Source organism: Takifugu rubripes, chromosome 20 (genome assembly GCF_901000725.2).
Source record: "Takifugu rubripes chromosome 20, fTakRub1.2, whole genome shotgun sequence".
Taxonomy (NCBI): Eukaryota; Metazoa; Chordata; class Actinopteri; order Tetraodontiformes; family Tetraodontidae; genus Takifugu; species Takifugu rubripes.
This window is the reverse complement of record NC_042304.1, coordinates 5,839,581-5,852,810: the sequence shown is the minus strand read 5'-3', so window position 1 is coordinate 5,852,810 and position 13,230 is coordinate 5,839,581. Positions and strand designations below refer to the sequence as shown.

Here is a 13,230-nt window from a genome sequence, read left to right as displayed (position 1 = left end):
TCATCCTAACAAATGGGTTTATCTGGTCTTCAGGCCGTCGTCTCTGCGGTATAAAAGTAGGTAAACATACTGGAATAAAAAGATGAAATGTTTGTTTACTGCTGTCAAGGCTGATTTTTGGTTTGCATGTTATTTTGAGGTTAATGTTCAGTTTTAGTTCAGTTCCATCTTGTTTCTCTGCCATTATTGGGCCCAGTTCATCAAATTCCTGGAGTAAGATTCTTCAACAACATAATGTGATATGTATTATAAAATATAAAAGCTAAGTCAACTGTCATGAGGATTTGGAGGGACACTAGCTCCCCAAAATGGAACCAACATGGAGAACTAGCAGTACCAAATGTGTCTAGACGAAGGACAAGAGCGATGTGTTGCTTGTTTATGCAGGTTTATTAGCTCCTGCATCAGCATGGCTAAAGCTATGACCGTTGGCATCACCATGTCAAATAAGACAAGACCAGACGGTTTAAAAATGACAGGGAGTTTCATTGTTATGCCTCCAAGAACACACGTACTCTGAAAGAAATCTGATAAATGGATGCAAAAGGCCGAGAAATTACCTCAAGTCACAATCTTTTTTGGTTACTATTCACTGTATGTACGTATGTCTGTCTGACAAAGAAGATAAATCTAATCCAAACATGTCATTGTGTACTTGAATAAATGGGTTTAGTTTCATTTCTTGTCTACTCATCAGCACTCTGAACCATCAAAACAACCAAAAACAAACACCACTCTTACGCAACTGCTGTGTGTGTCCATCATTTGGCTCATTAAGGGGAGTTAAGATGTGTTACTGTACACGTGTGTTCTGACCCAAAGTCCAACCACACTGTTCATGCCACGAGCAGAACGCCGAGCTGTCTGACTGTTGACAGACAGCTGCAGTAACAGGATGCCGTTTCCTGACTCATGGCTGGCACAGGGCCCCCCATGGGGGTGGGGCCTTTGAGCATCACCCTGAGCTCCGATGTGGCGGGTCACCGTCGCCATCCTTACACGATTCCATCATCGGTTCGTGTTACCTGCTGCAGGAGGGAAAGGAGGCAGGGGGAGACCAGTTCACGTTGATGGGAGTCCACTGGTCCACCACAAGCAGCGTGGGGGTCATCATGGCCCCTTTTAACCCTTTGATACAAGACTGACCCCTACAGACCTGGAGGTGAAGTGCTGCGCAGCAAATGGGGATTTTCTTGTGGAGATGTCGGCGTGTGAGAATGATGCAGGAGAGGAAGTGGTGATTTTTCTTTCTTCCTATCCAGGGACAGACTGCCTGTGCCCGTCACAGCCCATCAGGCTCAGTTTCTGTGTGCAGGAGGAACTTCAACCTGTCAGCCAGACGTCATACTGGGACTGTCAGGTCTTTCTTTCCGTCTTTGTGCAGCCACCTACACTCACATCTCATCTTAAGTGATTATGACTCATGGTAATTTGCATTTAAACACAAGAACACACCATTGAGCTTGACCTTACACTCTTTATTAAATACATATTCACTTAAAATCGCAGGCAACCATGGAAAAGCTTCTTATGGCAACATATTGTTAAAGAGCAAGAATCTGATGGCTGTAATAAAAGACCTCTTTTAATAATCGTGAAGAATGGATGGTTCACATGTATGTAGACGCACGCCGCACTCAGAGGCTGGTTGTGCAACCAGTCCCAGTCCGACTGTGGAATTGCATAATGTGTAAAAGAGCTGTTCAATAATAAATGGTTAGATTAGACTCAAGTGGCCCGACGGAAAACCTGACCACAAGAATACACACTGTCTGCGTTCCCGTGTACACGTTTCTGTTACCTGCTGGGGAACCATTTCCAGCAACGGCATGGATCGTTTTGAGAACATTGCTCCTCGGGGCAACCAAGACTTGACATCAGAATATTTATAAATGTGCCTGAATCCCCCACGGGTTGCTCTGCGTTATCAGCATTCTTTACCTGGAATCCATGAAAGGTAAATTGGAGCGGTTAAAATTTCCCATGAGGACTTTCTTTACTGAAGGTTGCAGCGTGTGGGATTTGGAGACATCTAGTGACGAGACAGCAGATTGCAGGAAGTGAACCCCCAATCTCTATCTTTTTGTGAGCAACACAATAGGAATGATGGAATCAACTGTTCAATAATACATCTACAACCTTTTCGCTATGATGAAATAATGTGTGAGATATGTATGTGCGCCATCAAAACCTTGTGACGCTTCCTGTCTGCGCGGAAACGGCTCAAACGACTCGTCAGAATTCACATTAAAACAGGTCCCAAAGTTCAGTTCTTGCGAGGATTTCTTTCTCTTGAGCTCCAAACGAAACGGTTGTTTTAGTGGGTTAATTCAAACATGTGGGACTGGTTGGGACGGGAGAAAACATTTTGGATGTTGCGTCACTTAATTGTGCAATTTTAAAAAGTTTCAGAGCAGATTTCCTGCAAAAACACGATGAAGTAACTCTGGTGCACACTTCTTTCTTTATTTGAAAGACCTTGGGCTATTAGTGTAGCGGTCCTTTTCACCGGAAGACACCTGCGTTTAACTTTTCGGGGCGTTACTGCGCTGTTTCGTGGGTTTTTGTGTCACTGATCGTTAAAATCAGCGACCGCAGACATGGCAGCACTGATTCGCGGGTTGGCGGGGCGGCGGGGTCCGTCGCCGCGGTGCCTGGGTGCCGGACTCTTTCGGGAAACGCTCGGCCGAGCTCCGAGGCGGCTCCTCCGGGGAACCGCGGCTCTGCTCAGCGGCGCTGGCCGAACTCTTCTGACTTCCGGTCGCGCACAGCACACGGAGGCTCCGGGTCCCGTGGAGGTGGATTTAAAGCGCTTAGAAGGGGAAGACAATGGTAGGACGAAGGGCCAGAATCGCCGACAGAGCTGGTTTAAACACGAAAACTAAAAGGGCCGTAACTTCTGTGTCCACTAGTGAAAGACTCAACTGCACCGGGAAATTAATATTATTGTAAAGTCACAACGTTTCCCCGGCACGTCCTCTTTTCTTTTCTTTGGTGTTTCTGTGTTTCATCTTGGCTGAAGTAAAGAGAGTTTGGCTCTCTGGTTTCTTTTAAAGTGTTCCCACCGTCAGAAGTTTGGGCACCTGAATGTTGAATATTGAAGAATTGGAGATTTGTTTGTTTGGGTTAGCTGCGTATTTTATGTTTTTGCATGTATGTTAGTATGTTGTTTATTAAGTACAGATGCAACTAATGGTGTGTTCATTTATTTATTTTTTTCAGTTTTCCTCCATTACAACAGGACACAAAAATGCTTGTTTCATTTACCTTCTGACAGGATTCAGATAAAACAGGATGATATAGCTGCCTTTTCTGTCTTTTCCTTTCAGGGATAGTGGAGGTGTTGATGCGTCGACTCAAGGCCAGAAATGCTCTGGGCCATGTGTTTGTGTCACAGGTGAACACACACACACACACACACACACACACACACACACACACACACACACACACACACACACACACACACACACACACACTCCCTGATGGACCCGTGTGTGCAGATGACGGAGCTTGTGTCCACTCTGGCCCATGAATCATTGGTCCGTGTGGTTATCTTCAGGAGTCTGGTGCCTGGTGTTTTCTGTGCAGGTACGAGCTCTTGAATTGTTTAAACCCCTAATTTTTCCTGAATGAACTGTTCGCAGCATTCTGCCGTGATGTTGTTGATACTCTGTAGGTGCAGATCTGAAAGAGAGGGCTCTAATGAACAACACTGAGGCCGATCTGTTTGTCCACGGCCTGCGATCTCTCATGACCCAGATAGGTAGGAATTAGAACCTTCTTGCTGCTGCAGATGTGATCCTCCAGTATGCAGCTGTAATCCCTTTTTACCTCTGTTGTAATGTCGTGGCAGCTTTACTGCCGATGCCGTCCATTGCAGCGATGGATGGCGTGGCCCTGGGAGGTGGCTTGGAATTGGCCCTGGCCTGTGATCTTCGAGTCGCTGGTGAGTGCCCTCTGAGGTCAGACGCCAGATGATGTTTTCTGTTCTTCTGCCCTTCCTCCAGGTGATGTTAATAGGGGACGTCATGTGCTTTTCACAGCTGTCACCGATCCAGTCACATTAGATCAGTGACAGAGTCTAAACAGGGTGGTGAAGGATAGCGGCGTCCGTGCAGGGACGCTTGAGTAGACTGACAGCTCCCTCATCCCATCAGGGTAGATTAGAGCAGAGGTGCTCAACCTGGGCACTGAGAAGTCCCACGGGGTCGCAACTGTTCTGGAGAGGTCGTGACAAAGAAGTAACTCCTTAGAAGAACCCTGCTTTAAAAGTCCTGTTGTTTTCATATATCCCTTCCGTTAAAAATTTCTGTATTTACTTGAATAGTCGGCCAAAGCTGCTTTGAGACAAAGATACAGGAGATGCTGAACTGCAGGTTTATGTTCCCTAATATGATGCGTGTGTCTGTGTGTTGTGTTTGAGGTCATCGTTCTGTGTCTGCGCAGCATTTGACACTCTGCATTACTGATGAAGAGTGAGAATCTTGCTGATAGATGATTCACGATGCATTTGCTGCTGGAGCCTGTCCCAGCCCCCTTTGGGCGAGCGGTTGGGCGCACCCTGGACAAGTAGCCGACTCATCTCAGGGTCAACATATAGGTCAACATATAGGTCAACAACTATTCACACTCCCATTCACGCCTCAGGTCAGTCTAGGGACCGATGGGACATCTAGGCCTAATAACACACCACTGGCAGGCCAGTCAGACCAGCAGTCAACCCTAAAACGGGTCCTGCCTTCCAGGTCACGTCTTCCACAATTCGGACTGCCATGCGAGCTTATTTGCGACCTCTGACCTCTGGAAATGTTTAATAAGCACTTGATCTTTGCTTTGGTTAAGGTTTTCATGATGTCTCTGAATTCCTCTGTGACTTTCTCTGGACAAATGAGACAAACGTTGAAAGTCTCACCTTCATTTTTAATTGTTACCAATTCGGAATAACAATCGACCCATCATGCTTCCCACGACACATCTTGCATCTGGCGTTAATGACCCTTGACTGCGCGGGGGGACTAATGATAGCTGATGAGACCAGACACATCTGTCCCGCTGTCCACTTATCCGCTTGCATGTGATTGGGTGAAGCGGCGTTGTCAGCGCCGTGATTGGCTGAGCGCTTGAAGAGCCGGGTGACCAGGTGTTTTCATCTATTGCTCTGACAGATGCATCAGTCAGTCTTTTACACTCCTCCACGGCTTAATGGCCCCGACCTTCAGCCGTCCTCTGTGTGTGTGTTTGTGTCTTTTAGCGTGTTCGGCACAGATGGGTCTGATCGAGACGACGCGGGGGCTCCTCCCAGGGGCGGGTAAGGTCGAGAGGAGGTCGCAGAAGCCACCTTGCTCAGCACTGGATGTGAACATAGGATGACGGAGTGCTGACCTTGATTGCGGTTTGTCCTGCAGGGGGCAGTCAGCGGCTGCCGCGGATGGTCGGCGTGACTCTGGCCAAAGAGCTCATCTTCACAGGTGGTTCCACAGGATCGCTGACAATGTGCTGATCCGTCAGCGAGGGGGGTGGGCAGGTCCGTACATCACGCTTACTCTGTGTCTGTTGCCAGGTAGGCGTGTGGGAGGGCAGACGGCGCTGGAGATGGGTCTGGTAAACAGAGCAGTGGATCAGAACGAGGCTGGAGACGCTGCATACAGAGAAGCACTCAGCCTGGCCAGAGAGATACTGCCTCAGGTTTTGGAGTTGTTCTTCTCTGCTTCTTCTCATCCTCCTACTCCTCCTTCCCCCTCGGGCCAATGACCTGCTCTCTATCCCTGCGTCTTTGCCACTCTTTCTCCTCTCCCCTCCTCCAGTTACGTCTCTCTTCAGGCCTCTGTCACTCTGTATTTCTTGTACTCCAGTTTGGAAGCCTGCGGTGTTTGGCAGGCTGCTGCACTACGGTAGCTTATTCCTAGACTTTGAAGCTTCCTATATGTGTGGGAGATAACTAGGCAATCTGGATTATTTCATCCTTTTGTGCTGATGACATGAAACAGCTTCTTTGTCCAGGCTCCTGTCGCAGTGCGGATGGCTAAAGAGGCAATCGACCGAGGTGTTGAGGTAAATCGAGTCACGCGTCATAGATTTAATCGTGCATCCCTGATTAGCGACTCAAACCCACCTCTTCTAGGTTGATATGAGCTCTGCAATGGCAATAGAGAGGATGTGTTATGCTCGGGTAAGATGTGCTGAGCGCTTCCCCAAATCTTGCAGCTGGTTCTTGGCACCCATGTTTCTGAAGCCACTGCGCTCCCTTTTCAGGTCATCCCTACGCGGGACAGACAGGAGGGCATGGCAGCCTTCATTGAGAAGAGACCCCCTCACTACACTGGAGAATAAACCCCTTGGAATTAAATTCCTCCCAGCACGATGCCCATTTTCTCCGTTAATCTCACCCACTGATGTGTCTGTGTGTGCGCGTGAGGTCAGTTCTGAACGGTAACTATTTTGTGAGACGGCACAATGTGACGACATTGGAATTAAAACTCTCCCTTGGTTTTATGGGAATGTACATTCTTTATTTCCAAACTTGACTGTGGGACTCAGCAGTGACAGGGCGCCATCAAAGCAGCCATACACTACAGCATCGTCCTGCTTCCTCCGTCTCGTCTGAGGTCAGGTGCAAAACTAAAACCATGCTTTTATACAGAGTTATTGGGGGCTCCTTGACATTGAATTTAACATTGGGAGCAAAAGACAAAATAAAAAACACTTTTTAAAATTTGGGTGCCATTAAATCTGTCAGCCCAATACACACACATTAACTAACTCATGATTGATTTCTTGAAGTCAGCTGGATCCCCCCCCCCCCCTTCAATATATTATGGTTATTATTAGCTCGCAGGTTTCAGATCATATGAGTGTTCATAATTAAAAACCCACAGAGACAAGGAGGTTGCTCATGATTGCATAGAGAATGGCAAAGGAGCTTTGACATCAATCATGACCTAAATGGTGGTGGTGGTGGTGGTGGGGGGGTACTGCTCAGATTCTGAAGAGAAACCCCCTCAAATGTTACTGATGACATCATTTTTCAGTTGTTCTTTATGGCACACAATGGAGCACACAGTTGAATCATTTGCATGCGTCCAATTTTCTTTCCTTGAATTATTCCTAGTTTCTTTCCTCACGATCCTATGTACAAATTCCACACAGTTTAAGATCCATCTACCTGGAGCGACACACATGCTCACGCTTGAGTACCGTCTCTGCCCTTAAGACACTTGGGAAACATTGCAAACATACAGATATATACAGTACATTTATTTTCTAAGAGGGGGGAAAAAAAGGCTGTAGTGAAACGCATCTACACCATGATAACACTGACCAGGTCTTTCTTGCCATTTACACCCAGAGAGCATGACATGACATGACATGATGTCATTTCAGCTTGTTTTACTCTATATCTACTGGCTTTGTCCCCAGTATGACTGGCTTGGGGCTGACAGACATTTAGAGAAAAGCGCCGCTCTATATTTTTCCTTAATCCTGGTTGTCTGGAACGTTTAAACCAAGCGTGCGTACACACACACACACACACACACACACCCATTGGCAAGACCCCTGTCACATCAACTCAAAAGCATGAAGAGTGCAGAAGAGTAAATGAAGAGAGCAGCGGCACTATTTTCAGACCCGGAGGTGCGGGCCCACGTGGGCTGAACTAAAACACTGCTACAAATAAAACCAAGCGGGCATTCCTGAAACACACAATACAAGTATTGAGACTTAACTCCAGCATGCTTGAGTTCACAGCAGCATCATGCGCTTTAGCTAACAGGCTGCTCCATCGAGATGGACAACAGTCTTTAGTACTGGAATAGGAGGTGGAGGTCGATCCTCAGCTGGGGTCCCAAACGGACCAGGATGTGTACATTTATTATTTTGGTACTTATTAGGTGAGAGCAGCCTCATATTTGAGCCTAACTGGCCTACATTTTAATCAGAAGACTATATTGTTGTTTTGAAACAAACAATAAAATAAATTATTGCGTGATTAAGCAGGAGTGCAAAGATTTGTGTATGTTTTTAAGCTTCAGAACCTCCATCAAAGTGTATTTGCAAGTGGAATCCATAAAAAAAACCTCTTGATCAGGAAGTCTCTCTGAAAAGAAAAAACACACAGGTGTGAAAACATTGTCTGAGGCATCACCACAAATGTGTGTGTGTGTCTGTGTGTGCGTCTGTACCTCGGTGCAGCTACTGTGGAGGCGCATGGCGACTTGTCTGTGCGGGAGCAGGCTGACCAGTGCGGGCTCTGTGGTTGTGCAAACTCTCCAGAATGCTCTTAGCCAAAAACTTGACGTCAGCGTGCGTCTGTGGGTGTGTGTGAACAAGCTCCAGCTGCTCCAGGCCACCCTCCTCCAACAACATGCTGCAATAGCGAGCGGCTGCCGACCAAAGGGGACGATTCAATATTGCATCGGTGAACCGCGGGTCAAGGTGTCAGTTATGTTTAGATGTGTGTGTGTTTCTGTTCCGACCGTTCTTGCTGCAGACGTGCTGCATGGCCCAAGCTGCCCACAGCTGGACGCCAGGGGTGTGGAAACACTCCAGTAGAGGAAAGAAGGGATTAAATGACCTTAGCAGAGAAAGGTGGAAATATACTTTATCAAATGTAATTCTTCAAGACGCTATGTAATAGAAATACACACTTCAAATCACGTATGAAACTTTCTTCTTTGTGGAAGTTCTAACTCACCTGTAGGCCACCATTTCACACTCGGGTGGGGGCCACTTCATGATGACGTCATGCTGCAGAGAGAATGGTAACAGCACTCCAATCCAACATCTCGGGCTGAACGCAGACATTTTTAATACAGTTGAGCACTATGGAGGAGGCCTACCAGCTGCTCCAGCAGTGATGAGCGAAGCTGTGGACTCAGCGTCCAGGCCTTCTCCCCGCGTGACGTCAAATGAGCAAGGATGCCCGCGGCGAAGTAGCTGACCTCTACCTCTTGGCTGTGCAGCAGCGTCCTGATGTGGTCCAAGAAGCCCTGCACCATGAGCTCCCCATGCAGCTCACCGACCTCTGCTATGTTGTTCTAACGATCACAACAGTGGCCAGGAAATAATGAGCTCCCCGCCTTGCAAATTTATTCAGGATTGTGTTTGTTTCCTAGCAGCTATGAAGGCCTTAAACTCACCAGCAGCCCGAGAACCTTCTGCTGAATAGAGGACTCGTTAGGGAAGGACTGCAGGGATGGATTGGTGGGAGTGAAGAAGGAGAGGGGGGGGGTGAATGCATAACAAGTGAGTCAGACTAACCCAAAGGCGCACATATTTATACAGAGCAACACATAATTGGGAAGAATGAGTGTAGAAATGTGCGGCTGCTGTTTCTTGTCTCTGCAGCACTTCATTGGTGTTGTTGTGTACCTCTAAGACTTTAATAAACAGCTCCAGACCCTGGTTTTCAATAAAATGGCGGCAGGTTGTCGGCGACTCGTCCGTGAGGTTCCAGAGGGCACTCAGAGTAAATTTGAGGGTGGCGTCCACCATGACCTGAGTGGCCTTCTGACGCACAATGTGAAGCAGTTGCTGCAGGTGAAGAGGAGGTTAATGAACATTTGCCCCTTTTTTGGCCAATGAGCACAGGCAGGTGAGAGAACACCACAGAACAGACGCGAGAAGCTCACCTTCACTATGAACATCTCCGCTCCCAGCTGAGCCGTCTGCTCTGTGGACAACTGGGCCAAAAATAAGATATGAGTGAGATGAGGGAGACAAATGTGGCCAATACAAAAATAAAAAACACTCGCACCACGACATTTACCTTGGCAGCCAAGATGGAAATGATGGCCACGGCCATCCTCTGCATGTTCTGGTCTTCATGGTTGCAGAGCCACTGCATCACTAGCTTGGCAGCTTCAAACCTGACAATCAGCAGAGATCTCTCTGAAACTCTGCCAGCCTGTCACCCCTTTGTCCCTCTTTTATAACGCAACAAGTTAAAATTGTTTCGCTATATCACATAAAACGAGGTGAGACTGAGCCTCTTACCTGTTGAACGGGACTTCTTGTAAGATGCGATCGCTGCAGAGAGACAGCAGGCAATTTTTCTGCAGCTGTGACAAGAGAAAACCAAAAGACATTAGACCAGAACCAGGAGAGCTCAGCCTCTTACGCCTCACTCCTCTCCTACTCTCGCACATTCTCCGCTGGGCTCGACTTTGTCTAAGTGTCCACGTGCCACCACTACAATGTAAAGCTACCTGTTGGTGGTTGGGAAAGGTCCTCATGGCCTCCAGCAGGAGCTGAGTGACGGTGCTCAACAGTCGCACTGGCATTCCAGCCGCCAGGTCCTGCTTGGTCAGGTTGAACACGCAGGCGCTGGCGGCCAGCTGCACGTTCAGCGTAGCAGGATGATTCTTCATGCCCAAAACAACCAGCTGGAAGGGCAGAAGATCGGTGAGGCCGATGAGGAACTCAAGATGAATTGTGAGGGTCTACCTTGAGGATGTCTGGTCTCGGCTTCTCCATGACGTGCGTCAGGCTGAACAGGTGAAATAGAGCTTCTCTCACGAACCCTTCCCTCTCACTGTAGCGCCGCAGCGCTTCACAGATCTGCATCTCGTTTGCTTCTCCTGTTACCTGCGTGGGCAAGAAGACGCTCATATCACTGTACATTCAGTCAGACTTAAATCACTCCACAGTTTTGCATTTTTTGCTGTCTATGCAAAGCAAAAAGAAACACTAATGTTCGGTCATAGCCGTGGAAAGGTTCATGCTGCAGGACATCCAACAGTGTTTAACATACACTAATAATTGAGAGTGTCACACTGGAAATTCCAAGGAATCATCATACCTTCAGGTTCCCCTCTCCGGAGAGGAAATCAGAGAATCCAGCATCTGTGGCCAGAAGTCCCACAAAGGTCATCCCTGGTCGCTCTTCAACAAATGTCTTCACAGCAGCATCTGTCACCTGTAACAGACAGCATCAAATTGATGGACGACCCTATAACGTGTACAAGCCTGTTTCTAATTTATACACACACATTTACACACATACCTGTTTCCTCCCTGATACGTCCAGAGAAACTAGAGCAGGCAGGATCCCTGTTTGTCCAAGCAGCTGACGAGCCACATCGGATGTAAACTGTTTATCATCGCTGATGTCCAGATGCTGCAGGAGAGACGTTCCACGCAGACACGCATGAGTAAGACTCTGCCTCCACTTCAGCAACTGCACATTACATTTCCTTACCTGCAAAACATCGAGCTTGCCGATGACTCCCAGCAGCTGAGCAGTGCTCATCTCCAGCCTCTTCAGCTGATGTAGTGTTAGCGAGCGCAGACGCTCCTTCAGGCCCAGCAGGGGGGTCAGGTTAGTAACCGAAGTGTTGGAGAGATCGAGGCTCTCCAGCCGGGGCAGCGAACACACGTCCACCAGTCCAGAGTCGTAAAAGTCCACATTTCCTAAAGAGAGGGAGCGGAGGCCTCGGAGGGTGCTGAAGCGATACTGAGTAGGTTCCTCCAGGGAGGACATGGTTAGTCCTGTTAGGACGAGCCGCTGGAGTGACTCCTGTGATAACGAGAGGTTTTATTAAAAAAGGCGTCCTGGTTTTAAAAATAGATGGAGGAGAGGTGATAAAGAATACTTTTACCTGGCAGTATTTATTAGTAGCCAGACCCTGCAGGATATCTGGAATTGTTAGGTCTGCATTGACTCTGGCAGCATCCAGCTCCAGCAGTCTGTGTGGGCAGAGGGCTTTCCTGAAGGCCTCTGCAGAGATCCGAGCGGTACGGATGCAGGCTCGCCTCAGCCGCAGGTGTTCACAGTTCCGAAAGATGCCCACGGTGCTGTCGTTCAACAAACCTCAAGTGGAATAAGGAAGGGTTTAAACTCAAGGTCTGGTGCATACAGGACAGGTCTTACACAAACTGTGAATCACGCCTTTTTCAAATGTTATTTAGTAATAATTTTACTACTAATCCAAGTAAAAGTTGGGACTAAATACAAAAGAGCAAATGTGGTCTATAACATAATTATGACAATAACGTTAAATTTCAAAATGATGGCACTTAATGCTACAAATGCCACATGCTACCCTGCTACAATCAAAGGGGAATGATAAAGAAACCCTGTTTAGGTAGATTTTCCCTCCACATGTATATTGGTAGGTGCTCAAAGACAATTGGAGAAAATGTGGTTTGATGATTTTTGTCATTTATTCTGCCAGTTGGGCCTCAGTCTGCAGGGCTACACGGTTCATTTATGTATGGAAAAATGCTCTTGGGTCAACTTTTTGCAAATATTTAGAAAAAAAATGCAATCAAGTTCTGCAACATTTGGCATGTCAGGTTATTTACTGGGGTAAACAGTGGCACATTTAAATGATTGACCACAGAAAATAAGAACTCAATAATCGTAATTACATGTAAATTGTTACTTTCACGCTTGGAAAGACTGTGTCGGTCAGTTTACAATACCAAGAGCAATGATTCGCCGTCTATTCTCTTTTAGTCGTTGAAAAATGTGCCTTCAAGTTACTTCAGCATTTTTGTTCATTCGTATTTTCAATGATTCACGTTCTCAACAGAGGAACAGTTCAGGGGTGCGTGCTTAGATCCGCGTTTACCTTCAGTGGCCATTTTAGCCAGCAGCTGATCTGCTAGCTCCTGCGGGAAGAGAATCGCGTCCCTGAAGCTCAGGGAACCATCGGGACGAGTCGCGCAAAAGCGCTCCAGATTTTGACTCAAGAAAGTCAGGCACAGGTCTGTCAGAGCTGCGGGAGACGCGTCATCCTGAGGGCGAAATGTTCGCACAATTCATGCCATTAGAAGAGATTTTACCCGGGTAATAGCGCGCCTGAACAACTTACTGTGTTGAGGAAACTCCCAGCCATAGCCATGGTTACAGAGAGCCGGGATCTGTTTGCGCCACGGAAGCTACCGCTTCGCCTTCTCGTTGACGGATGAAACTGGGTGCAGTCTCCACCTGTGACGGATGTCTGTCGCGATGCTAGCCGGTCTGACAGGAGCGCAACGAAAACGCACGCACGGCGAAAGCTGCTAGTGGTTTAGCTCACTTGTTGTCGCCCCCGCCGTGGAAACCCGTAATCCGCGCAGACACATCGGAAGCTGTCCGCCGTAGAGGAACTCATGGTTAAAATGCACCCGACGATGACTGCTGCAGCCGTGGAGGTCCCAACCCAGCAGGAAATGCGATCCAGTATCGCCCAGTTATGTCTATTTTTGACTAGACAGACAGTAAACAAAGGTCACAGCACTGGA

At 47.7% G+C, this 13,230-nt stretch overlaps 2 protein-coding genes across 2 annotated transcripts; one reads left to right on the top strand and one right to left on the bottom strand.

Annotated features, from left to right (window-relative positions):
- The first annotated feature begins 2,247 nt into the window (after nt 1-2,247).
- Nucleotides 2,248-6,495, top strand: echdc2 (enoyl CoA hydratase domain containing 2). The gene is made up of 11 exons (XM_003974095.3): nt 2,248-2,832; nt 3,330-3,397; nt 3,504-3,591; nt 3,680-3,766; nt 3,857-3,949; nt 5,255-5,311; nt 5,409-5,471; nt 5,564-5,688; nt 6,004-6,054; nt 6,125-6,172; nt 6,256-6,495. The coding sequence occupies exons 1-11, from the start codon at nt 2,601-2,603 to the stop codon at nt 6,331-6,333; spliced, it is 990 nt and encodes a 329-aa protein (XP_003974144.2). The 5' UTR covers nt 2,248-2,600; the 3' UTR covers nt 6,334-6,495.
- Nucleotides 6,491-13,210, bottom strand: zyg11 (zyg-11 family member, cell cycle regulator). Its single transcript, XM_003974096.3, has 18 exons — nt 12,819-13,210; nt 12,576-12,741; nt 11,601-11,812; nt 11,201-11,518; nt 11,006-11,119; nt 10,802-10,918; nt 10,447-10,587; nt 10,209-10,385; nt 9,997-10,061; nt 9,770-9,869; nt 9,633-9,683; nt 9,373-9,534; nt 9,141-9,188; nt 8,841-9,038; nt 8,696-8,748; nt 8,478-8,575; nt 8,184-8,384; nt 6,491-8,098 (listed from the first exon to the last, which is right to left on the bottom strand). Exons 1-17 carry the CDS (start codon nt 12,846-12,848, stop codon nt 8,194-8,196), a joined length of 2,241 nt encoding a protein of 746 aa, XP_003974145.1. The 5' UTR covers nt 12,849-13,210; the 3' UTR covers nt 6,491-8,098; nt 8,184-8,193.
- Between the last annotated feature and the right edge of the window lie 20 nt (nt 13,211-13,230).